The sequence below is a fragment of the Cynoglossus semilaevis genome, chromosome 2 (genome assembly GCF_000523025.1).
Source record: "Cynoglossus semilaevis isolate Cse_v1.0 chromosome 2, Cse_v1.0, whole genome shotgun sequence".
In the NCBI taxonomy this organism is placed as follows: Eukaryota; Metazoa; Chordata; class Actinopteri; order Pleuronectiformes; family Cynoglossidae; genus Cynoglossus; species Cynoglossus semilaevis.
Window position 1 is genome coordinate 5,409,992 of NC_024308.1, and position 25,790 is coordinate 5,435,781.

The 25,790-nt window shown below is 42.5% G+C and overlaps 3 protein-coding genes and 1 long non-coding RNA gene across 8 annotated transcripts in view; 1 reads left to right on the top strand and 3 right to left on the bottom strand.

Annotated features, from left to right (window-relative positions):
• LOC103395324 (long-chain-fatty-acid--CoA ligase ACSBG2-like) overlaps window positions 1-6,633 on the bottom strand; it is a 32,621-nt gene extending 25,988 nt beyond the window's left edge. For both annotated transcript variants that reach the window (XM_025054147.1, XM_025054146.1), the window contains exons 1-2: window positions 6,499-6,633; window positions 401-497 (exon numbers count right to left, since the gene is read on the bottom strand). The gene's annotated coding sequence lies outside the window, so the exon portion shown is untranslated. The remainder of the gene's footprint in view (window positions 1-400; window positions 498-6,498) is intronic.
• Window positions 1-19,934, top strand: part of rfx2 (regulatory factor X, 2 (influences HLA class II expression)) — a 24,582-nt gene extending 4,648 nt beyond the window's left edge. Inside the window, exons 2-18 of one of the 4 annotated variants that reach the window (XM_008332965.3) lie at window positions 6,570-6,675; window positions 7,682-7,774; window positions 9,032-9,114; window positions 9,731-10,001; window positions 11,016-11,090; window positions 12,495-12,676; window positions 12,892-13,011; window positions 13,179-13,300; window positions 13,519-13,637; window positions 16,698-16,810; window positions 16,991-17,142; window positions 17,218-17,315; window positions 17,453-17,602; window positions 17,738-17,946; window positions 18,043-18,196; window positions 18,290-18,332; window positions 18,673-19,934. In XM_008332965.3, the coding sequence (XP_008331187.1) occupies window positions 6,571-6,675; window positions 7,682-7,774; window positions 9,032-9,114; window positions 9,731-10,001; window positions 11,016-11,090; window positions 12,495-12,676; window positions 12,892-13,011; window positions 13,179-13,300; window positions 13,519-13,637; window positions 16,698-16,810; window positions 16,991-17,142; window positions 17,218-17,315; window positions 17,453-17,602; window positions 17,738-17,946; window positions 18,043-18,196; window positions 18,290-18,332; window positions 18,673-18,794 (2,211 nt within the window). In that variant the 5' untranslated portion in view covers window position 6,570 and the 3' untranslated portion in view covers window positions 18,795-19,934. Of the gene's footprint in view, window positions 1-6,553; window positions 6,676-7,681; window positions 7,775-9,031; window positions 9,115-9,730; window positions 10,002-11,015; window positions 11,091-12,494; window positions 12,677-12,891; window positions 13,012-13,178; window positions 13,301-13,518; window positions 13,638-16,697; window positions 16,811-16,990; window positions 17,143-17,217; window positions 17,316-17,452; window positions 17,603-17,737; window positions 17,947-18,042; window positions 18,197-18,289; window positions 18,333-18,672 lie in introns of those variants that run through there. The other 3 variants (XM_025054148.1, XM_008332973.3, XM_008332982.3) reach the window with 3 other exon arrangements.
• LOC112486765 (uncharacterized) lies at window positions 12,645-16,691 on the bottom strand. The gene is made up of 4 exons (XR_003049227.1): window positions 14,684-16,691; window positions 13,161-13,395; window positions 12,942-13,046; window positions 12,645-12,786 (listed from the first exon to the last, which is right to left on the bottom strand). It is a non-coding gene; the product is annotated as an uncharacterized LOC112486765 (long non-coding RNA).
• A 1,931-nt stretch (window positions 19,935-21,865) lies between the features above and the next one.
• Window positions 21,866-25,790, bottom strand: part of fcho1 (FCH and mu domain containing endocytic adaptor 1) — a 42,120-nt gene continuing 38,195 nt past the window's right edge. The window contains exons 20-27 of the mRNA XM_025053494.1: window positions 25,546-25,770; window positions 25,286-25,400; window positions 25,021-25,176; window positions 24,809-24,941; window positions 24,420-24,616; window positions 23,647-23,711; window positions 22,213-22,380; window positions 21,866-21,969 (exon numbers count right to left, since the gene is read on the bottom strand). Coding sequence (XP_024909262.1) covers window positions 21,941-21,969; window positions 22,213-22,380; window positions 23,647-23,711; window positions 24,420-24,616; window positions 24,809-24,941; window positions 25,021-25,176; window positions 25,286-25,400; window positions 25,546-25,770 — 1,088 coding nt within the window. The 3' untranslated portion in view covers window positions 21,866-21,940. The remainder of the gene's footprint in view (window positions 21,970-22,212; window positions 22,381-23,646; window positions 23,712-24,419; window positions 24,617-24,808; window positions 24,942-25,020; window positions 25,177-25,285; window positions 25,401-25,545; window positions 25,771-25,790) is intronic.

Consider the following 25,790-nt stretch of genomic DNA (forward strand, 5'->3'; position numbering starts at 1 on the left):
CTTAAGATGTGTTTCTTTGACTAAAGGTAAGAATCACATCACTGTAAAAGCACCAAAGCAAATGTTGTAAGTAAATTTGCTGGTATCAGTTCAGAACAATTGTGAAGATTACAAAAGATATTTGATTGCTTTTCTTATAAGGTGTCTCAAAAGAGACTCCTTAATGTTGCATGGCACTTGTAATGATACATTGAGCATGTTAAGAGGTAAAATCATCTGGAGTGCCCGCAAAAAGAGGGGATTTTTTTTAAATGTATGCACTGACACTGAGAAGGACCACACACCCATCTCAGATGTGAAACATTAACTGGTGACGTGTTGTTTGTGTCAGGTGGTGTGTGTTGGGGCATACAGTGTGAGGATTGTCAGTGTCTGACACCCACTCAAAATGAAGACTAACCTTATCTCAGATTCATCGGTCAAGATCGAGGCATCTTAGGTCAGCTCTGCATAGTCTGGTTCCCTGGGATATAAGAACTCAGAGTGGAAAAACACACCTGTTGAAGAGAGCAAAAATCTGATCAGAAATGTCACAAATAATTTTATTCCTACTGCTGCTGCTTGACTGTGCAATTTCTTAGAATAGTATGCAAGTCAGGGCATGACTGAGGTATCTAAGTGTCAGACTGTAGTTTTGATTCTATCTGTCACTAGGTTTATCCCAAGGTGGCCAGATAGCAAGCTGCCCATTTTTAAGATCATGTGTTTAATATATGGCTGACCAAACATTTTTTTATTAAAAGCTAAAATAGATAATAAGTTTCCCTTAAGGGATTTTATTAATATCTGACTATCTCTTTATCTCTCTAAAGGAAAATACCTGAGTGCCAACTACTCCTTCTGTGATTTCTTTTACTCTGTATCAAAGTGAAACACAGATGCACTGCATTTTAAAGTTTATCTAGCGTATCGCAGATACTCTTGTTTAACTCCTGACAACAATAAATCCCTTTAGGTTTAAGTTTTTCTCTAGCATTCTGACTGAGTTATAGTCAAAGTGCATGAAACAAACACTAGTTTATGCAGTTGCTGTTGTCCTAGAACATGAAATTGTCAAAGAAACAGTTAAAGGAAAACAAAAAACATTTTTGACCAAGTTTTAGATATATTTAAAACATTATAATCTTGTGCTGTTGTACTAAAACGCAGTTGTCTATACATTACCCAAGATGCTTTTTGTCCACATAAGACCCATTGTAATTTAGTCATTACTTGTTTAATCAGTAACCAATTGACTTGAAAACATACTGTTGTCACAAACCTTTTCTTGTGGTCTTTTGAAGACCATCACAGCTTATGTCAGCACCTAGGCTTTGTTATAGCCCATTACATATGAAGCATGTGGACACATTTGAATGAATCACTAAAGTCTTGGCAGAATCTTTTTATGACCTTCAGTGATTCAAGTGTCTACCTTTACAGCTCTAACATGACAAATACTTAAAAGATGGGAATTTCTTTTTATGGTGACCTTTTCACTTTCCTTCATTTCCCCGGTAGTGTACTTCTTTTTTTTTTAAGGTGAGCTTCTACACATCTGTTGGTTTTTAATCACTAGATGTAAGATATGTTAAAGACGAAGACACTCAGAAGGTTGGAAGAGGAGTGGAGGGCAGTGGCAATCTAGAAAGGGTTAGAATATATACAGCGTTGGGGGAGGAAGTTGTGAGAGCAGAGTGTGGACGAACACACAATCTCCATGGCAACGGTTTGATCCCTCTCTCTGTGGCTGTCAGGCCCTGCAGCGCTCGTGGTGACAGAGTGGACAGGTCGTGCTGATGGCCAGAGGTGGGGAGAGGAGCTGTGGGGGCGGGGTGGGGCGGGGGGGTCTTAGCCTGGATCAGAGATAGTGGCCAGTGCCTTTCTATATATATGCCCCCTCTCAATCTCGCTCTCTCTCTTTCTCTCTCTGTCTGCCATCTGCAGACCCCAAGAGCCGCTTTGATTGGATTAGTCATGAATTAATGAGACAGGCTTGAAGAACAGCCTCTCTTGTGGAAATCTCTTATCATATCTTAATCCACTTTGTGAGCGTGTGCCTGTGTGATCTCAGAACTTTTGTGTTGAAAATATATTCAACTCAATGAATCCTCTAATTAGGAACGACATGTATGTAAGAGCCACAGCAGAGACCTGTTGCTCTTCCACAGAGCGCACAGACACACACACACACACTGGTTTGTGCAGCTATTCTTGTTAGGATTCAGCATCGACTTGTGTGTTAATTTGTGCAACCTGTTCAGATCCTTAGCCAATCCAATTACAAATCATTTGCCTAAACATGACATTGACCTAAGTACAATTTATATTTTCATACTCAATTTGACAGGAGCCTCGAGTAGAAGACTTTCTTCATTAGAATCAGATTTTTTTTCCCTGTAGAGATTGGCGTATGAAATCATCCTTAGCAGCACGAATATATGAGAATACACACATAGTGCCATCATTTTTTATGTTTCCAGTGTGTTTTTAGAAATGTGTCACCCACTTTAAGCATTTTTACATTCTGCTCTTCAACTTGCCTTTGAGTGTGTTGTTTTTGGGGAGCATGGATAAAAAGCAGCTTAAAAGAATGGACTGTTGTCTTCCTGATGACTTAAACATTCGTCCTCCTTTTTACCACAAACTAGTTACAAAAACAGACCACTCTGTCCTTTCCTTTTAGGTTAGAACTGCTACAAACTCTGTACATTTCTGTAGAACCACAGCACAACCTCCAAATCTCCTGCTGTATGAAATTAATAGTTTTTCACAGTATAAATTGTAAGTTCTAACTAAGTATTAGATAGGAGAGATCAGGTGGGGGGATGGCATTGTTTGGTTTGGGAAGTATTCTGTTGGTTGCATGGCAACAGGCTCCTGGGAGTGGACGGTGTTGCCACTGGCAACCGTTGTTGCTCTGCAAACAATGTGGGCCAGTGCAAACATGAGCCAAGACTGTGGGCTCCTGCTTTTAATTGAACATCTGTATGTGTTTTCTCTGATTTAAGTTGAAACTGTCAGATGTTTAAATCCCGTCTGCTCTATTAACATTAAAGAGTCTTGTATTAATGAGTGGTTTTGGGGACTTAAAGGGTTTGTGTTAAAGTGTCTGTTCCTGTGTTTTTACAGTCTCCAAAGCTTGTGAACTGTAACTGTTGAGAGCAAGGATTGTTTTTGAAATCTTAAATGTTTTTGGAATTTTCTAGAGTAAAAGCAGGACACATAGAACGGACATAAAAACATGCATAAAGTTGACATTTTCCTAAACAGCAGTCTTTTCTGAGCAGCGTTTGTTGAAGCGTTTTCTGTATCTCCTGCCTTTTTCTGCTTCTGTGTTCTAAGACATCTTTTATCTTCTTGCATCAAGTAAAATTATGGTCTCTCTTTGACTCCTTTCTGTTTATCTGTTTAATTTGCACTGACTCAGAAATATCACCATACTTATTATCTGTGTTTTGTTTTTTTTAAAGACTGAAAACATAAAGGTCAAGGCTGTTGTTCTTGATCCCTCACCATCTTGTACTCCTGCCTACTTTTAATTACACAGAAAGCCCACAGTGCAGTGTGACTTCCTCTGGAAAAAAAATGACAAGTAGAAAGATGAATAATGTAATTGTTACAGGTGTATTTATAACTGAACTGACACTCCACAAACAAATTCCTAGCTTAAGAAAGGTGCATGACAATCCCAACAGCCTTTATGAATGTTTGCCTCTTGTTAGCATTACTGTGATAATGCTCATGTGGAATTTAAAGAACACACAAGAAAGACATGTGAGGACAAGTTATATTATGGATGTCTTTACGCCTAAGTGCTAATTGTGGCTTAAAGAAATGCACAGAGGATGGATCCTGGCAGAGGACCTAACTGTGTGTGTTTGAAGATTGACAAATATCAGGAATTATCATCACAGACTCCTCCACCCAAGCTGCCCGCACTAATGTGGGCAGAGTTTTGCTTTCTTGTGGCAAAATCATTCCACATGGAAAATACCACAGGTGGCACACCCAAACCTTGCGAGATGTAAACCTGAGGTTTGTTGACCTGATGTCTTTTGTAGCTTATTTTTTAATACTGGGTGAACGGACCACATGTTTTGTCTGCTGCTTCTCGAACTCCAGCAGATTCTCCTGCTGTTGTGATGAATCTCACCCAGACAATCTCCTGCTGTGTTCCTTGAATGTGAACGGAAAACACTGGAGAATCCCACCAACCAAATCTCATGACATCAGCTGGGTGTCATGTCTGACACTTACAACCACAGCTTGTATTTTTCTTGTACAGATTGTCTTAAACATATATAGTTTAGTTTATTAAGTACCTTAACTCAAGCTGTCAGACTTACAAGCATCTTTAAAGGCTATAACATCAAAAGTCTAATGCAGCTGTAAAGCCCTGGTCCAGTTGAAAAAGCTGATACAATATGTTTTGTACCATATGTCGTATCTGTCCTATTTCTAAACTCGATTAAAACAAGAACTACATAATATGTTTCCTTTTAGAATGGTATCTGTACACCCAATTGTAGAAGAAAATGCCCCACCCTTGCCTGTTGATGGCCAATCATTTGCCCATCATTGGTTTCCACACTGGTTTAGTAAAGTCTTTGAAAAATCTCCAGTTTACTGGTTTATTTTGTTTTGGTGTTTTGCTTAAACATTAATGTTAACTGTTCTTTTTTTATCTTAGTTTTCACTTGTACTTTGGGTAGGACTGATAATTTACTTTGAAGAATTAAAAATATCATGTACAGTATGTCTTTGGCACCTCTGGCTGAAATTACTGAAAAATGACTGTTTACTATTTCTGAGCTGAAGTAATAAATGCTGTAAAGATCATAAGGGAGTTTGTTCAATCTAAATCCTACCAGTGGAAAAAGATTAGTCACGGATGTAAGGGATGTTTTGGATCTTGTTTTAACCTGTGATGGCTGCATTTTGTTACATTTCGAGGTGGCATTTTAAGTCTCTGTGTGATTTAGTGGAATTATCTTGTTATATCACGGCCTAAAAATATTCTGCAACCGTAGGACATAACATTTATGTTAGAGCTGCAACTGGGTTACATTTATTTTCCATTTCTTGTCATCTCCAGCAATCTTCCTGGACTTTGTTTTTGTTGTGGCCGCAAAGCTTTTGTCTCCTCTTAAACAAAGTGCTAAATTAGTTTCCATCACTGCTTCTCCTGTTGTGTCCGAGTTCAATCTGTTGCTCAGTAAAGGGCGCACTTTTCAATTTACTGATAAAATACAGCGAGCATTTACAGTCACTTAGTCTGAGTGAGTGCATCTTTTTAATGCAGATGTGACAGAATCAGTGAGTGCAAACAGCGAAAACACTGGTGTAATTGTTTTTGTTGTGCAGCTAGAGTCATGTTGGCTGCACCTGTTGCTCGTAGCCGAGTGTGCACACTGCTGCAGCCTCAGCGCTATCTGTTAGGTCTTTTCCAGTAAATTAAAATAACACTGTAGTCTGTCATATGTGTTGACTAACACGATGCAGCAAGGCTTAAGTCAGTTGTGTCTTGCTGCCTTTGCGCTTCTGTGAACACGTTCTCCTCTCTGCCTACTCACTTTTCCAGCTCCTCCTGTATTTCTGCCTTTAACCAAAGACTGTTTATCGATTCAACCCCCTCCCCTCCCCAACTATGCTGTATCTCCCATATTCTAATCCTCCTCCCTCCCCCTCTCCTTTTTGTGGTCGCACTCGAAAAAGTTCCTGTGCAAAAGCTTTACAAAGGGGTTGGAAGGGGAGGAGGGTATTGCAGAGAGTGAATGGGGTACAAGGTTTGAGTTGGGGGTGGTTGTCATGGATACCTCACCATGGCAACCGACAAACGTTTACAAAGCATTGAGGAATTTCCTCATATCAGCTGGATTATTGGAGCCCTCAGTGAAACTGTTCTCGCTAGAATCTAACACTGGATATCATCAGGACCCTGGCAGGGCTGGAGCCCCACCACCGTTTTCATTCCTCTCTCCTTGCAGTTATTGCTTTCAGATCTGGATGGAAAAGTTTTTTTTTTTTTTTTTTTTTGTTCTTCCTCTATTCTCCTCTGGGTCTGCCTTACTCCTGCTCATTACCCCTCTTGTCCTTTTCCTCTTTTAAGAAAGCCTTTTTGTCACTCCAATTTTAGCTCCCCTTTGCTATGCTGTGCACATTGTCACCCAGTGGAAAGGCCAGCAGCAGTAGTGGGTTTGGCCCTCATGAAGTAACGTTGAAGTCCTTCACTGTTAATTTTTTTTACCAGGATCTGGTCAGTTTTAACTACAGAAAAAAGTTCATTTCTGTCTGAAAGTGTGTTACTGTTTATTTTGCCATGGATGTGCACCAAAGGTGGGCAGTCTCTGAAGTTTTGACAGTGACTCAGCTTAAATTAACAAGCAAAACCCCACTCAGGGCCCAGTAATTACTCTGGTGTCTTCACTAGAGAGGGGTGGGGTAACAGCTTCTGTGTTATGAATTACTATCCCAGTGCATAGGCATTGAAAACTCAAATGATTTCCAATCATTTACCTGTATTTTCTTTTGCCTGGCCTAAACTTCTCGTCTTCCTTTTCTTGCCCATGTCTCCTTAACCAATCCAGCATGCAGAGCTCAGAGGGAGGGTCAGAAAGTACGACCAGCGTGGCGGCGCTGCGGACGTCATCAACCCAGGCTCCTGTGGTACAGCCTGTCCCAGCCTCCCAGCAGGTAGGGCCGTAACCTCTGTCCTGCTGATGCTCTAATGACAGGAAAAAGGGACAAAATCACTCATCGTGTTTGCATGCACGTTGAGGACTAGTCACAATTGTGGCTTGTCTTCCAGTTTGATTAGGTTTGTCCTAGTACACATGCATAAGAAACATTGTTTTACAGAAGAAGGTTGTACTCCACGTTGAAAAGTTCCAATAATTCACGATTGTAAATAGGCATCTAAACTGTCTTACAGGTAAAATATGTCCTTTATTGTTATTACATTAGTTTAGCATAGATGACAGCATGGGCTGTGAAAGCTCAATACATGAAAGTTTAGGTCTTGGCCTTCAAACATCATTTTCAAATTTCCTGTAATACTTTTTAAGTCAGGCTAACACATTAACATGTATTTCAGTCAGATAAGCATAGAAGTCCAGTTATGCTAACACATTTACTGGTACCCGTAACAATCTCTAGACCAGAGTCCAGGGACCTTCTATTTGTATCAGTGCTTAAGCACAGGACAATATCTACAGGATGTACTTATGGTCAAATTTCCATTCTAGTGCAGTAACTAGCTTATACGATGTCAGCAACCTTTTCATTTTTCCTGCAGTTCCCTGGGCCCAAGGCCAATCCAGCAGGAAGGGTTCCTTCCTTTTCTTTTATTTTTTAGGCTCGAGCAAAAAGAATTTTTTTTAAATAAACCCAGTACATTAGCAAACTAAATTTCTCTTCTGTGACTGCAAAAAAAAACAAAAACAGTTAACCACTGACAGATGCAAAAAGGTATTACTATAATATTTTTAAGTTATGTTTTCCAATTCCTGTCTATCACAATCATCACAAATGTTTCTGCCTGCCCAGAGATGAGGCTTGGGGGGGGGGGGGGGGGGGGGGGGGGGGGGCAGGGATTTGCTCATATATCTGCTAATGATGTGTTGACTTTGTGTTCACAGTCATCTGTGTGTGATCGCACTTGCATACCTATGTAAATGAGTTATGTCTTGTATCCACGCAGAGGGTGCTGGTTCAAGCCTCAGGCTCAGCTCAGAAGGGAGGAGAAGTACAGCAGCTTTCAGTTCCCAGGGTTCAACAGGTTCCTCAGCAGCAGGTACACAGTGCTGTACATACATATACAGTGCTGTGAGAACATGTCAATCCCTTCAAATATCATACATTTGTAATATGAATGGGATAGTGACTGAGTCTGAGACATTAAGAGGTTTCCAACCGCAGAGATACATGGTGGATATTCTCATGGAAATACCTGTTTTGTAATGAGTGGTCAGTGGTTGTGGTTGTGGTCTTTGACTGACATGTATAAAAACAATGTCTACGTCTGATTTACATGTGTAAACAACTCTGTGACACTGAAATATTAACGACGACAGTCTGACAGCGTCAAACCTGCTCCTACCTGCATCTTCATTTATCTTCTAACTCACTGTTATTATAATTGCCTGCCACGTCAACACTTCACAGTCTGCTTAAATCGTACTTAAGTGGTCAAGTTTGTCACAGAATGTGATTGGTAATGACCCTAAATGATTGCTGCTATCACACAGAATGTATGAGGCTTTCAGCAGCGTCGGCTGCCCATCTGTTTCACTGACAGCTGCTCATCCAGAGGTGAAGTGTTTCTCCTGCTTCCTGTGCCCCTCGCTGTGTCTTTCCCTGGCTGAGCCTGGGCCACTTGCCTGCCTGCTTGCTTGCATATCTGAGTGACCTAAATATAGTATCTTTTTGAAATTGTGCATGACACCGGTCTTCTCAGAGGCTTTGGGTAGAATGTGACCTTGCTGCAAACATTTGTGATGCTCCTGGGGGCTTGAACCAAATCCCAACTCTAAATCACTGTAATGTGTAGTGTCTAATGGTGGAAACTGGCATCCGAGCTGACAGGGTGACAGCAGATGGGGAGTTATTGGAACAATGGTGGTTTTATCTTGGTCTGTTTTTCACTTTTAAATACCATCAATTCAGTCCATGTGTTTTTGCTTTTCCAGGGAAGAACTACAGTTTACCCTTTTCACTGGAAGATGGATTTCTAGTCCCATCTGAATATTAGGACTTTATGTACATTTTTATTCAAATATAGCAGGTACAATACAGCAAGTGCATTCATTTTAGAAAAATCATTATATTAAATTATTAAGCTTAATCAGTAGATTCTTTGATGCTTTTGCGTCTGGTACATTATGTTTTGACCAACCCATATTGGTATGATTATATTTACCTACCAGTGCAGTATTTACCTCCTGAAGCAGAGCAGTGACTCCAGATAGAGACTCAGAAGATAAATGTGATTTGTTTATTTTCAAGTCCATTTTCTGTGTCCCTCTTTAATACTTGTGTTATTTGTTTGTAGGTGCAGCCAGTGCAGCATGTTTATCCTTCCCAGGTTCAATATGTAGGAGAAAGTGGGGAGACTGTTTACCCCAATGGAACCATGTAAGTCATCTTTAGATTCACTTTTATTATGTCTCTCACTTTATATATGTTTTGTACGTGGTTTTAGAAGAACATTTACTGGCATTTCTTTCTCTTTTACATTATATTGACAAGTGGTAGTAAGCGAAGTAAGGATATTTGGCTACTGAAAAGCTTTCATCCTAAATTAAGATTTTTAAATACTGACATTTATGGTTGCCAAAAAGAAGTTCAGAAAGGTTTTTTAAACAAAGGTCAAATATTTTATTATATTTAGTCAAGAGGTCGGAATAAGAAAAAGAAAATCCTCACAAAAAATTCCAGACTTTTTATAGACACTAATGAAAACCTTGCACATTCAGTATTTTAGATATTTTTTCAGATGTCATATTTGGAACTCCATATTCTTTTGCCTAGTGTAGAACATTTTACCTTAGTGTGGATTTAGAAGTCAGGCCGAGCTCCATGGGCCATATGTGGGCTCAACAGCTCTAGGGTCTTCATTCCTGTAGTGAAACACACACATGCACTGATATTAGTTTCTGGAAATTTGCCTTATGTGAATCTTTTTACAAACCTCCTGTGTAAGTTGTAGGGCACATTGTTACTGTGTATTTTTCTCACCTTTGCTCCACAGTCGATCAGCCTACTCCTACAACCCTGAGGCTCAGCTGTACGGACAAAACAGCGGGGGAAACTACTTTGACTCACAGGCCAGTGGCACTCACGCCACCACGGTGGTTTCCTCTGCCAGTGGTGGGGTGCCCTCACACAGCATGGTGGGAATTGCCATGGACGTGGGCACCAGCCACATCATCTCCAGTGGAAGTACTTACCTGATCCACGGAGGAAACATGGAGGGAAGTCGCAACCACATCTCACACTCGTCGCGCTCCTCATCAGCTATGGTGAGCTAGCTTTCACATGTTTTTTAGCAGTGCTCCAAGTTGTGCACATTTATGTTATGTAGAAACACTGAGGAGTTTGCAAATGTTCTGCAAGTTGGAAGTGGATCCCCTCAAGTTGAACTACATAATGATCATCACTGCCTTCAGTGCTGTACAGTCATGTTAAAGTAAAACTACTGAGGCCCCATCCTGACTGAGCCAGCATCAGAATCAGCAGGTAAAGGGAGGGAGAGAGAGGGACACAGGCTTAACCTGGCTGTGCAGTAGGACTCAGAGCTCAGAGCAGTAAAGGACAGAGAGCTCGTAGAATCAGGACGCTGCCTTCAATAATTCAGCGCTGCCTTGTTTCAGAGGTTTTCACAGGCACTTGAGCATCCTGCAAAACAAAGCAACCCCTGGGGCTCATTACCATTTGGCCAGGAGCCCTCTGAAGCCTTCTTAAGGCTTGGAATGCTGCCTGCTTCTTTTTCCCTTTTTCTTCTGCGTCTCCAGTGTGGCTGCAATAGCTCCTATCTCTGCATTTGAGCTCCAGCTTGATTTTCCTGTACAAATTAACACTTTGTCCCTGGTTTGGTCATTAGCTCTGCCCGGCACCAGCTGGACTCCATTTTTTTGACAGAATAAGTCAGTGTTATTGTTATTGTATCTCCATTTCAGATGGAGGGGCATTGTTGACCTATTGTCCCAGAGCCTACTGTGACCTGTGGCCCTGTTTGTGGTTCCTATTTGCATACATTAGCGTGTCTGACTGCAAGTCTTCACTGAGCAGCTTAACCCTATAAGTCCCTTGATTTGCATGCTTTTGTCAACCAGTAATGGATTTGGCTTCAACACTGACTGTTTTTAATGGAAATGCTGAGATCTGGCTGCTGGCTAACAGTCTTATTTACGTTTGTTGTTTTTATTTTTAAAATCTCTTCTCTTCCTCTGTATCTCCTATTCTTTTGCCTCCTGTCCCCTTCTGTGTCCACTGTTATTTTATTTTATTTATTTTTTGCATGCTTCTTTCTTTAGCTTGAAATGGCGATTGAAAACCTCCAAAAGTCTGAAGGAATTGCAAGTCACAAAAGCAGCCTGCTCAACAGCCATGTAAGTCAACCAGGAACTTCCTTTAAAAAAAAAAAAACAAGGGTATGAGAAAACCTTTTAAAAAAGAAAAAAGAAACTTGTGGCTGATCCTAGAGGTAGTGTGTTTTCCTGTCCTGCTCAGTAGAACACAGTACCTCCTGCTGTCTCTGCACTCTCTTACTGATACTTTTTTTTTTTAAATTTCTTCGGTTCAATTTGAACTTACATTTGCAAATCAGATTTATGTCTCTCCTATTTGTATAATTTCCCCACTAATATAAAAAAAAGACATGCATGCTCGCACTGACCTTTGCAAACGTAGTGCACATTCACGCAGACCTGTTGCCCCTGCAGTTAAAACATCACAACTGCTTAACATAGACTGTACAAGAAATAGACAGAGTCACTGAAGCCCTGGATGAAGATTGTAGGTCCTCTGCTGGTCTCAGAAGTAACTGTACATATGAGAGGTGAAGGCTGTTTCCACTTCATCTGTAACAAGAGTCAAAGTGTCAAATGTCAGTTGTGATGATGTGAAATGTATAAATGAAGGTCCTGTAGAAAGCAAACACTCGTAATGCACAAAGGTAAAGGTTACATTTACGAGTCTCTTCCCCCAGCTCTATAACGGGACTTTTTTTAATAATGCGTTAAAATGGGTTACAGCTTAAAATAGACTTACTAGAGTTACTTCTTGACACCAATAATAATAATACACAGTTAAGGACCAGAAACTCCAGTTAAAAACACTCAGCTCATCAATGATTAGAAATTCACACACCCACCCTGAAGGGGTTTTTTTTTTCAAAAAAGTGTTTACAGACAGATGTCTGTGTGAATGATGCCTGACTCTCACTCTTCTTACGATGCTGTCGCTTGATTATGATTGCACTGAAATTCTAACCTGTCACGCTTGAGAAATGTGCATTGTACAGATGCATTCCCCTCTAAACCGCAGCTCTTAACCTCTGCTGGGGTCTCACAAAGTCAACGACCATCTTGATTAGAGTTTGAAGCACCTGCTCCAAATTCGATTGACAAAATGGCCGTAGGAGCCTTCTATGCGGATATTTCTGATTGTGACGGTGGAGGCAGAGCCATGACTGTGTCCTCCTCATTAGGGTTTGTCAGAATAAACTGTTGTTCAGATGTTTTGAGTGTGCACTTAATCAACCATTTCTCATGCTGCGGTGTCTCACTGCCTCATTAAAGAATAGGAGAACCAAGCAACGGGCTGGGAAAGCAGTGATTAATATAGAGTTGTTCCTCCTAAAGCCATGGTTATGAGACCTGTTCGTCCATCTTTTGATGTGATAATAAGATCATGGACCGCTCCTCTCCATTACTGTCCGGGCGACTGTCATAGAACAGATTTTTTTTTCATCACTAATTGTGTGACTGTGGCCTCTGTTGTTGTATTTTTAGCTTCAGTGGCTCCTGGACAACTATGAGACAGCAGAGGGAGTCAGTCTGCCCCGCTGCTCCCTCTATAACCACTACTTGCGACACTGTCAGGAGCAGAAACTGGATCCGGTCAACGCAGCTTCCTTCGGCAAGCTCATCCGCTCCGTCTTCATGGGCTTGAGGACTCGCCGCCTTGGCACCAGGTACGGATGGGGTAGAACTTGTTGCCAGTGTTGAAGATGCAGATAACTGTAATCATGTCACCATTACAGATGTGATGAATATGATGATACTTATAGGCACCGGAGATCTGCTGATGAAAGAGGATAATGATAGTAATTAAAATGAAGTTTCTTCCTACTCATTGGTACTTTTTTGTTTTTTTTTCTTTTTTTTTCCCAATCACTGAATCTATCAGAGGCAACTCTAAGTACCATTACTACGGCATCAGGGTGAAGCCAGACTCACCACTGAATCGTCTGCAGGAGGACACGCAGTACATGGCCATGAGGCAGCAACCGGTCCATCAGAAGCAGAGGTCAGGACTCTCCTTTTCTTTTCTATAAGAAATGCCTAAAAATATGTGGCTTTTATTCACCCTTCAACAATTCATCAATGTTTTCTTCCTTGAAATGATGAGTAACATCAGACTGCTGCCTGACTTTCAGCCCTTTCTCTGATATTCACCCTGTCCTCCGTCTGCAGGTTTAAGCCCCTACAGAAGGTGGACGGTATGTCTGACAGCCTGTGTGGAAGCTCTCAGAACTGTAACAGCACTCCAGAGCAGTCTGTGGCTGCTCAGAGCCAACACCACCAGCAGTACATAGGTAAAGATGGTAACACCACCACCTTCAACATCATTCCTGTTCGTTGTCTTATCTGTGCCGTGGTTTTCCATCAGTGCAACAAAACCACGATTGCGCTGTAACATAGAGCAAAAATTAATCTATCATATACATTTCATCAACAGGACATTTTGTTTTATGTGGACAGTAAGACAGTAAAGTTCCATGTAAAGAGTGACACCTGTCTAATATTTCTGCAGACACATCTCACACTTTGCCTCCATTCCCCTCTCCTGACTTGGGCACTCAGCTGTTGCCTGAGCGCATCAACATGAATGATGTCAAAAAGCTGCAGACGCTCTACAGGGACCACTGTGAGGTGGGTCACATCACTTTGGTTCAGCTTTTTCTTCTTTAGTAATTCTATCTGCTCACCTGACAGTTTTACATTTAAGTGCAGGAACGAGCTGCTCACACCCCGACCTGCAGCAGAGCTCACATCCTATGATAAACATCTTGCTCATAAACACAGCATGTAGCTCTGTCTCACAGGAAAACAATAAACATCTTGCTCATAAACACAGCATCATAAACACTCCCCATCACAATTAAACGGTATGTTTCATAATGAGATTCATAACTGACTGGAGCCTTCGGTGAATCCCACACAAATTAGGACGATGGAATAATGAATGATATTGGTTTTTTAGCACAGATTAAACTATTATGACTCTGATAATGGATTGTGCTTTAGAAAGAAGACTTAATTATCTGGTACTGAACAGTCGTCCTGCTGATGGATGGATACCTTCCTCATATCGCTGCTGCCTGTGGTTGAAAACCTTCAGCCCGACAGTCCTACGACATTATGGTGTAGTACAGCAGCAGTACGCCGTCCTTTTAACAGGATCGTAACTGTCACTGACATCTTTAGCCCTGTAACCATAGTAACAACAAACGGGGGGTTGGTTCGTCTCTAGTCAATTTACTCGTAAATACAAATCTTTGAAGATTTGTAACTTTGAAGAAACGTAATCTCAGACGTATAAAACACGTGTCCACAGCATTGTTAATTATGTCACTGGGAGTCATTTGTTAATCAGCAGGAGGGTACGGGGGGGCTTGCCTCTGTGTCTACTTTTCTTTTCCACATCACTTCACTTGGAATTATTTAAACTAGAGTTTAAATAGTTTAGCTGAACACGTGTGAACTAAACCACATGGAAGCGTATAGAAAAGGAAGCACAGAACAAAGTAAAAGAATTGTCTTGAACATTAAGAAAATCTAAACTTTTGATAGTTTTAAAGAGTTAAAACTTTCCTTGATATCGTTATAAATTTGACTTAACAGATGACACCCCACCCACCCCCCATCCCCACCCCTATTCAATCAGCAGACTGGTATAAAGAATATTAAACATTTACATGTAAAGGGCCTTTCCAGGCAGTGGAGAGGCAGCGAACAAAGCGGTGAAGCTGTGGTCTTATCATATTATCCCTGCCCTGCTCTTGTCCAGCCTCACCACACTCCCTTTGTTCCAGATGTCTTTTCATCTCCGTGCTGCTTTCAAGACATGCCAATTAACCTTTCAGCACTCTGGGTGGACATCTTGGTGTCTTTGTGGTGGCCTCCCCTCGGGGCCTTTGTGTTGTCTTGTCTGCGGACAGGCACATGGGCTCCTGTCTTTGTCCGCCGCTGCATTTCTGTCACTCTCACCGTCTCTCACAGTCTCTGGGTGTTTAATGTTTACGCCTCTCATCGCTTTGTAGGAAATCAAGCGCCACCTGTTGTTTCCGAGAAGTTCAGAATTGAGTTTTTTCATTACATTAATTTGTATAAAAATTACAGAATTAATGTTATTTTGTCAAACCCAGAGAAAAATGTGTGTTTTTTTTTCTGGGTAACATCTTACCTGTTGCCTTATACACCTCACCTCACTGTATGTATGTGTATAAGCCACAACGTTTCAGTTTCAACTCATCTGACCAAATGTTATGTTTCCGGTCCAGTGCGTGTCGTCCCGTCCTCAGCAGACTGCAGTCTGACTGAGACTTTTCAGTTTTCCTGGTTCTGTTTTTTTTATTTTTTTTTATTTTCAGGACTCTATTGCCAGCCCTTAAATTCAAGCCTGGATTTAATACAAGTGTCTTGGCAGTTAGTCAGAGGTTTTTGGACTCTGGGTAATACTGAGGAGTTATTGTTAAAATGATTAAATCTTGGGGCCGTAATAGTTTTATCTTTCTACTTTTGCCAACCAACCATTTAAACTCTTTGGAGGGCTGCTGTGAATAGATGTGTGTCCACTGTTGGTCTCTGAATTTGTTACTATTTATAGTAACAATAGACAATCATTAAATGGACCAATAAAAAATAACAGAGTGCAGTGTAATTAATAGCACCGTTGGTGATGCTTCTACAAATACAAGGGTTTAATCTTAGCGAGCCGGTGCTTACAGCAGACTGTGCGTGTGTATGTGTGTGTGTGTACGTGTGTGTGCGTGCTTGTCTCTCCTTTACACTTCTCCTTCTCCTTTCTTTCTTTTTAAGACACGCTGCTTTTCCTGCGTAATAAAAAAATGTGGCGGTAAAAACGCTCTTGTTAAGAGGGTCTGGGGAATTCTGCTTTTTGTTTTGGAGTTCTGTGTTTGACCTGTTGCTGGGGGCAACCGTAAACAAGGTTACCATGGTGACAGCTGGAGAGGAAGCACAAACATATCATGTGATTGAAGCCGCTGTGTAACAAGACCCAGCGGCAAGTTCAGGTCCTGCAGGAGAGTGAAAGGAGAGAACCTCTGAGCACGGCCCAAGTCAAACTCTTAAGATTTTTTTTCTTTCTCAGAAGTAGAGACGGACTTGACCGTTGACAGTTATCTGGAGTCAGGCTGCTGTTTCTGTTGGCCACGTGCACCACCGGGTTTACCCTTTCACTCTAAGTTGTCTTATCTAGTCGAACATCTTATGCACTAGGACAACCAGATGACTGTTTTTTGTCGATAAAATAAAGCGTAACCACACGCGTGTTAATTGCAACACACATGCTGGGTGCCGCTGATTCTGCCCTTTGAAAACTGCCAAGACACTTGTACTAGGAAACCCTGCCTTTCAAATGGGAAAGAGGAAGTAAGAAGGGTCAGTTGTGGTCAGCGCCTCCACCACGAAATGAGACAAATGCACGTAGAAGAACGTAAGAACGCTGTGCAGATTAAACTGCAGATGAGGCCCGGCGGTGCTCCTCAGGAACCTCCTGATGATTAATGTGCACGGAGCTGTGTTTGAGCTGGCTCATTGTCTAAGCGGGGAAGGGCCCAGAGTGAGCCAGAGGCTGCCTGCACAAACTTTGTTGTGTGTCTGGTTGCCATGGTTCAGCTCTCTCTGTTTTGTTCCCCCCCACCCCTTCTCCTCCCCTCTCCTCCTCCCTCCTTTGCTGCTCCACTGCAGGCCACTCTGGATGTGGTGATGAACCTCCAGTTCCACTACATTGAGAAACTGTGGCAGACTTTTTGGTATTCAACACCGCCATCTAGTGACGAAAATACGTCCATCAGCAACAGGTCAGAAGAGCTCAGGCTCGAAAAGGATTCTGATTTGACTGATTATTATTATTATATTATTATTAATATTATTGTATTTTTACAGTATTTAAGCCATTCACATTTAACATCTGTTGAGTTTCATCAGGCCGTCATTTCCAGGTGGCAGTTTTTCCACGGTTGTCATTTTTCTTTGTGCAGCGATGACGACATGGAAGGTGTGATTCCACAAGAGAAGCTGGTGGCGCTGTGTAAATATGAGCCGGTGCGACTGTGGATGAGGAGCTGTGACCACATTCTCTACCAGGCACTGGTGGAGATCCTCATCCCTGACGTCCTGCGTCCAGTTCCCAGTCAGTACCACCTTTTTTTTTATGTCACAACTTCTAAATCTCCAGTCTTGTAACGCTGACTCTCTCATTCGTCAGGCACTCTCACTCAGGCCATTCGTAACTTTGCCAAGAGTTTGGAGGGTTGGCTGACAAACGCCATGACCAGCTTCCCTCAGGAGATCGTCCGCACCAAGGTGACACAGGGCGTTTCACTTCACAGAGTTTTTGGAAATGTGTTTTTAACACATTTGTGTACAGTACTATTTCGCAGGGGTCTCAGGTCGTAGTGAATCCTGTCCTGAATCAGTTCTGTGTGATCTCTGCTCCTCAGGTGGCTGTGGTCAGCGCGTTTGCCCAGACTCTGAGACGTTACACCAGTCTGAACCATCTGGCCCAGGCGGCTCGTGCCGTCCTCCAGAACACCTCCCAGATCAACCAGATGCTCTCCGACCTCAACAGGGTGGACTTTGCTAATGTCCAGGTTAGTTGTTCCTCGGTCGTCCAGTTTATCTCAGTTTAACCCAGAGACGTTGACAACTCATCAATTCCAAGTCAGGTCTTATGTCCAGACCTGAGCCCTGTTCTCTGCTGAGTTGTGTTTGTGTGTGTCCAACAGGAACAGGCGTCCTGGGTGTGTCAGTGTGACGAGAGCGTGGTCCAGCGTCTGGAGCAGGACTTTAAGGTCACCCTGCAGCAGCAGAGCTCTCTAGATCAGTGGGCGACCTGGCTGGACAACGTGGTGACTCAGGTCCTGAAGCCACACCAGGGCAGCCCCAGCTTCCCCAAAGCTGCGCGACAGTTCCTGCTCAAATGGTCTTTCTACAGGTGGATGAACATGTCCAGCCTCTTCAGTCAGGTCTATGTCTGAATAGAAATGGTTCTGAAGAACATTTCCTGTCGTCCTCTCTCTCCTCCACGCAGCTCCATGGTGATCAGAGACCTGACCCTGAGGAGCGCAGCCAGTTTCGGCTCCTTCCACCTGATTCGTCTCCTGTACGATGAGTACATGTTTTATCTGGTGGAGCATCGTGTGGCTCAGGCCACAGGAGAAACTCCTATTGCCGTCATGGGAGAGGTGATTCATAAAATATGTATAAATATCAAAGCAGTGAGTGAGATGAAGTGGAGACTTTGTTTTGTTAATTATTTTGTTCCCTCTAAATTACAGTTCAGTGACTTGACGTCTCTGATGCCTTCACTGCTGGAAAAAGGTAGGTTCTTAGTTTTACTAACTATTACTACTAATTAAAATATATTCATAAAAAAAAATCTCAAACAGATGAAATATTTTTTATTATCCTGCCTAATTTGTTTTAAGAAATTTGTGACAAACTTTCCTTTTGCATTAGTTTGTATTTATACCAGTGACCAGTGAAGGCAGCGTTACTGCTGGTCAACACAGCACCATGTGTTTCCTGTGGCTTGTTGAATAAGACTCAGGGGATTATTTGTAGTATTTCCTTTAAGGAGAGGGGGTTCTACTCACCATGAGTCACCCACCTGCTTCATTTAAAGATAAACTCAACCCCTTCCTGTCGTCTCCTCCTCCAGATTCCTCCTTCTCTGATGAGCTGAGCGACATGGGCAGCGACGCCGACCGGTCCAGAGGACCAACTGAACCAGCTGTGAAGAGAGAGAGGATTGAAATGAGTCACCCGCTGCAGGAAATGTGAGTCCATCAGTCACACAGCCACAAAGACCAGCATCTCCTGAGCTGAGCCCACAGTGGATCTGAGGAGACCCTGTGGGACCCGGTGGCCTTTTCTTCTTCTTCTTCTTTCTGCAGTCTGTGTGTGCAGTGTACATAGGAAGTAGCATCATCAGCTCTCTGCTCATTAGTGAATTACTTCCCAGGAAGATCACGTTTTTTTTTTTACTCACAGAGGTTTAACACCAGCCTGAGTCTTTATTTTTTTTGTGTTGCAACTGTGAAAGAATTTGTGCAGTACATTTTATGGGGTGTGTGTATCACGGGTTTGGGTGTTTGTGGGTTTTTTATTTTTTTATTTTGTTTGTTTGTTTCTCTCCTGGATTTCCACTAGCTGTGCCATAGTGTCATTTGAGTGCCTTAGATCGCTGTGTTTTTATCACCACTGCAGACGTCGCCCTCTCTCTCTCTCTCTCTCTGTCTCTGTCTCCCTCAGCTGTGCCTCAACCGCAGTATGAATGTAACGTCTCCAAACCTCAGACATTCAAAGCACCTTTAACATTGTTGACACCTAGGTGTGTGAATCCTCGTTGCCTCTGCTGCAGCTCGCAGCAAATATAGAAAAATGAGAACAAAAAAAAGGGTAAACATGCAACCTACTGACCCAAAGGACCTCTCCCTCAGTTCATCCCAGCAGGGTCCCTCAGTGGCGCCACCCTCAGTCTCACAGTAGAGAACACAGGTAACGTTCAGTAACCTCAGCTGCGTTAGTTTCTTATACCTCAGTAGATTCTATGCTTGGCTCCGGTTCTGCTCAGACGACACAAGGCGAGTGTTAAATAACAAAACGATGATGTAGCCACTGTTGAAGTTTGTGTCCCTCGGCCCGGTTTCTGGCTTTGGTGTCTGTCCGCTAAATTATTTTAAAGGAGAACTGCTGTCAAAGGTCAAATCATTTTAGCAGACATTAGTCAAGTCCTAAATTATGGGCTGCACCCTAGAGGAGCTGCATACGTATTCTGGACGTTGTAAAATGATATTACAAAATTACTACTACAAAAATGCATCATGGTGATTACTGATACTTACCCATTTTCCCTTCTATCTGTCACACCAGCGCGTTAGTCATATCTGTTCAAATATACATCAAGAAGAGGGAAAAAAACAAAACAAACAATCACAATGATCTATAAATCAAACTCAACTTTGGAACTTTTTTTATTATTTACTAAACTACTAAACTTGACTATCACATCAAAACAATTCCACCAGCTCTGGGGGAAGATGAAGCTCCAGCTCCGTCTTCTCCTCAGATGGACGGTCGTCAGATTCACCTTCACCATCAGTTCCAGTTGGACCGTCACTGTTTTTGGTTCCGTACTTAATAAATATCCCATCACATAAATAATCAGCAGTAAAGCTCGGTCGTTTTGGTCACATTCACATTCAGTGTAGTCTTCAGTGTAGACAGTGCCCTCCTGTGGCCATAGATGATGGATTGAGGAGTGGCCCAACTACTTACCAGCAGCTCGACCTGTAGTCTGGAAAATACAGTATCTGCAAATCTAAATTTGTAGGGTAAAGATGTTTTTATTTAACTTATTTAACTTATAATTCCAATCAACATACTTACAGAGGCTAAAGCTAAAGTAGCTATAAAAAAACCCCAATACAAACACAGAGCTGTTAGGCAACATTACCAACTCCTACTCTCTGGTGCAGCCTCTGAAAATCTTCTCTCTGACATTTCTAACATGTGCAGACCTGTAGTCTCTCAGTCAGCGGAGCATGAGACAGAAACCAAAAAACAGTAAACTGGACATGGGATCAAACCTCGACTGGTTTATGTTGGTTCCGTCATCTGAGCTGACACATGGTTCCACCTTCAAGGACCGTACTTTAACCTCATGATGTTACGCAGATAAAGTCTTATGTTCTGTTTGAAATAGATGTCGTACAATATTTGGGAGATTTGTCCAAAATAACTGCTAAATATATACATATAAATATATTATCTTTATATGGTGTAGAATGTGTGTGTGTGTGGTCTGTGGCCTTTAACCTTTGCCTAATCTCTCACTTTCTCTCCCTCTCCCCACACACACTCTGGTTTGTATCTCAGTGTCAGACCTTCAAATATTTACTGTGTTGCTTCTCACACAGAGTAAGCTGTAAAACTGTCACCAGAGATTTCTATTTATATAAACTCTTCTAAATGAACCCGGTGTTTAACCTGCTTTATTACTTTCATTCTCCCCTCAGACGGTTTTGTTGTAGCGATGAGAAAATCTCCATTTATTTAAATTTTTTTTGTTTTTGGTAACTTCTTGTCCGTCACAGTAATTTGCCTTCAAGTGCTATTTTGTGCTATTTTTGGGGGGGGGGGGGGGAGTAATTTTTATATGTGTACATTGTAATGTTTTGTAAGGCTGTTTTAGATTTTTGGCAATTTTTTATTAAACTAGATTTAATTTCTCTCACAAGTATAATAAACAATTATTTTTGTGTATTTTTAAACCTGTTCTTGACTACACTTTCGTTAGCCAAAGGACAGACGACGATGATGATAATGATGGCCTGTAATAAACTGCATAGTTGAGCTGTATTTTGTACTTGGTTACAACGTGTTATAATAATAAACTGGTGTAAACCACAGATGGTTACAGCACAGGTATTCATTTATTATTATTATTATTTGTTTTTCTATCAAATATTAACGCCACAAAACCTCCCACAGGAACACGGGCAGACGTACAAACACCGTCTCTGACGGAACCATCCTACTGTATTTACAGAAATTAAAAATGATCCACATTCAGGAACAAGCTCTTCACTTCAATCATGTTTGTTTCGGAGGAAACGTTCTGACCACAACCTTTTAACCAGTTTTCTTCCCCAGAAGAAACACATCACAATATGAAGAGAGAAGGGTCTCAGAGATGGGGTACAGAAGAGGCTTAAATTGAGACGAAGAAGAAGAAGAAGAAAGACTTGGTCCTCATCAACAGGGCACCTCAGGGGGTTAAGAGCACACAGTCTGTCAAGGCTGAACTAAACCCACAGAGAAAGAGTCATTTCAGTTATGGGGTGTTTTTTTTTTTTTCTCCTGTTATGAGCGATCAGTGTCCGACCCTGGACCCAGATCTGGAAAAGTGCGTCACTGAGGCTGCATCACAGGGAGCAGCCGGCCATGTACTTCCCTGAGAGAAGAGGACAGAGATGAAAGTGTGAAAAGAAGAGAACAGCAGTGATGCATTCACTGTCCCCGGGAAAACGTTTTATCGCAATACTCTGCACTAGGTTAATTCTATCACATTTGGTTGACACACTTTTATCTTCTTCTGTTCTGCTGTTGCCCTCTACAGGGGCAAGTATTTATTATCAGTATTCTATAAAACTGAGACACTGTGAACTGTATACAGTGAATCTGTGTACATTTTTACCTGTAGCAAATCTCTTCTTGACCAGAGACATACGATACCGGCTGCCCACCAGCTCCACATCCATGCCCGACAGCGAGGCCCCAGAGCCCACGAACTGGACGGCCAGGCTGGGTGGGGGGCCTCGGGGAACCTCCAGGCACTGCCAGCTGGCACACAGGGTCCCTGAGCCTGGGCACAGGCCACAGGCAGAGACACAGATAGACAGAGTCAGAGTCTGGGTATCACAGCAGGGACACTGGCTGATGAATAGTTAATAGTGACAGACAAGGTCACAGTGAAGTGGGCTGCAGCCCCTCGTCCTGTCAACACTGCAAACACATCATCTGTTTACTCTGAACAACAGCTCATTGGGGTGTCTGAGTGTGGGATTAGTTTGTTGACAGTGACAGAGAAACAGACAGAAGAAGAACAGGAGTGAAGGAAGACAGACCAGAAGAAGAACTTCTCGTCTTAGACTACGTTCAGTTTTTTGGTACATGACCTGTATCTCGACCTCGTTTTTTTTTTTTTTTGACATCACAAACACCGGGACCACATCAATGAGACCCTACATTGGACAAATATCCAATGTTTTTTCCAGAGCGACCTCAGTCTGAACAGTCTAGGTGCAAAAGCTCTGCTCACTTTCTGTTCAGCCGACTGCAGAAAAAAAAACATCCTTAGTTCAATGGTATATTGTTGTATATTTTGTCAGAGCCTGTGTTCATCTCTACGTGACCTTTGAGTGAACGTTAGAGGCGTTTGTTGTTTTTCTGCTTCGTTTCCTGCTCGCTCCAAAATGGTAAAAAAAATAACGTCATTGTCCTCAGCACAGCCAGACACTGTTCGTGATGTAAAGCTGCGGCTGAAGACAATGCAAAGGAAGTCAGTTTGACCTTTCAGGGGATTTAATGGCTCCTAGTGTAAATGTTCATTCATCACTGAGTGGCTGCTGTGTGAGGTTGTTCTGTCTCCTCTGTTCTTCATCACTGAAACAATGACACGTGAAGGTGAACAGAAACCGTTGTAGGTGTGAGGGGAAACAGAAACTGGAGACTCCTGTCTGGTACATTAACACTACAGTCATAAAACGTAAATGTGACTCATTCTTATGAAACATTAACAACGACCAAACTGACTCATAACCTACGAGGTAAACTTCTGGTTTGTCTTTATAACTCTAACTAACTCGGTTCAGCTCCTCCACCTCCTTCCTTTTCAGATTCACCTCCACCAGACTGATGAAGTTTAAAACACTAACGTTACAGTCGACGAGCGACGACACGTCTCCAGATTATAGACACACGAGAAGAACAGAGAACAGGGTGAGACTGAGAATTTAGATAAAGAAATAAATAAGGAAACCATATATATATATATTCAGCTACTGAAGAGGTGAGTGTGGACCTGTCTGACAGCACAGAGGTGGAGAGACAGGACAGCAGGGCGACTGACCTTTACTGTGGTTGGTCGGTGAGAGGTTGGAGAGTTTCCACAGCAGCCGCCGTTCTTCAGTGTTCCTGTCCGAGAGGGAGAGAGTCAGTAATGTAATGTAAAAATCTGTCATTTTACTGTTGAAGTTGCAAAGACGATAAAAGGACGACAGACAGACGGTGATAACAGAAACACAGAGACATCAGTGAAGGATCTGCATTAAAGGGTTGTTAAAAAGCACAAGTAAAATCAATGCATATTAGATCTTCAGAAGTACAATGAGTGCTTTTATTATAACTTCATATTGTTATGTATTGGTTATTGTAATAAAAAGAAGTACAATGAGTGCTTTTATTATAACTGTTTTTTCATATTGTTATGAAAATAAAAACACATTTCCAAACCACTATTCTCATCAATAAACCCAAATTATCTTATAAATATTTCATTTCAGTATATACTCAATAGTCTTTAATCTATTTTTAACCATATGAAAAAAAATATAATCTTTAAAGAAAAATAATATTGACATTCCTGTGTATTTTGCAGTGTTTCTCAGACAACCAATAATAATCTACTACTCAGTGATCTGTAGATAAACACTTGAATTAAAGAGGTTTTACTCAGAGCCACACACACACACATTTTATAAGTGTCTTCAAATTCTTAATGTGGCCAATCTCTCTCTTTCTGAAGCGGTAGTCTGACTTAAATAATCCACTGGATTACACTGTTTATGTAAATCCCTGCGTCCTGACAGTCGGCATCATTTCTCCTGCACCGTCAGTATTTACCAGGTGGCTGGAGGCTGACACTGCAGGTCAGTGGCAGTGTGGTCCAGCGGCAGCAGCACCTGGACTGCAGTGAGTTGGGTGGAGGGAGCGGTGGCGGGGCAGCAGTGATAATCCAGGGAGACTCGAGTCACCGTGCCGCTGCGCTGGCACTCGGCCGACAGCAGGAGAGGAGCCCGGCCTGGATCCTGAGAGGAAACCTGTGGCAGGGACAAGGACTAGAAGCTGTCGCTGGAGGTCGATGACAGTAAGTTAAAAGTAGGATTAGTCGACTGACGACTATTCTGATCAGTGGACAGTGTTTGTGGCGCAGCACCACAACAGAGTCCCCCCCCCGGCCCCCGCCGAAAGGATCATTAACGTATTTCTGATTTGGATTTCAAAACACTGACCTGATACTTAATCAGTCCAATGTTGTAGTACGAGGCCTGAGGGTTGAGCTCAGCTTCTCTCTGCAGATAGACCTGTAGAGCCTGCATGTTGAACCAGAAGTCCCTGGTGTCGGGGTCACTCTGAGATGGATCACTGTGGAGAAGAGGAGGAGTCGGGTTCACACACAGGAGACGAGAGGTTTGTCCTGTGACGACGGTCGACAGAGACAGACCTGAAGAGCAGCGACGGATTGGGCAGGAAGTGATCTATCTTTGAGATGTTGACCAATCTGAAGCTGAGGACAGGAACGTTGGGGTTGGCTGTGAAAATCCTGGTGATGCCGGCTGGGAAGGACATGGTCAGGTCGCCCGTGATTTTCACCAGACATCTGCAGAAGAAGAGGGAAAACAGGAAAGTGGTTGACGACAGAGTCAACGTGATTATGAGGATCACCGAGTGTCAACATCAGGTCCACACAGACAGACAGACAGACTGACCGGTTGTGTTGTCCACCTTTGAAGTAGGCGTTGACGTACTCGGTTATGGCTGCTGCCACAGGCCACGCCTCCTGTGTGCTCAGAGAAATGGGACTGGGCCCTCTGGACACGTGCACTGTGAGGAGCAGAGGTGAGGATTCTGGTTCAGTCAACAGTTAGTGACGACTTTTTATTTCATTATCACAAATACAAAACTTGATCAGATGTAAGAATAATGCACAGAGAATCCAAATCTGAGTGTCGTTACCACTGAACCGTACATGGTCTCTGTTGAAGCTCCTGCTGCTGGTAGGGAAGAGGTGACGTTTGTCCCATCCTGGCTGGACTCGGAGCTCGGTTTGGACCCCCCCAGTCACTGTCCCTAGCCTGAGGTGCCCACTCGCTAGGACTGGAGGAGGAGGAGGAGGTGAGGGAAGGCGAGGGCTCAGGTAGAGGGGAGGAGCACAGGGACCGAGACTGAGAAACATGGAGACAGTTTTGAAACATTTGCATCAGAAAGCATTTG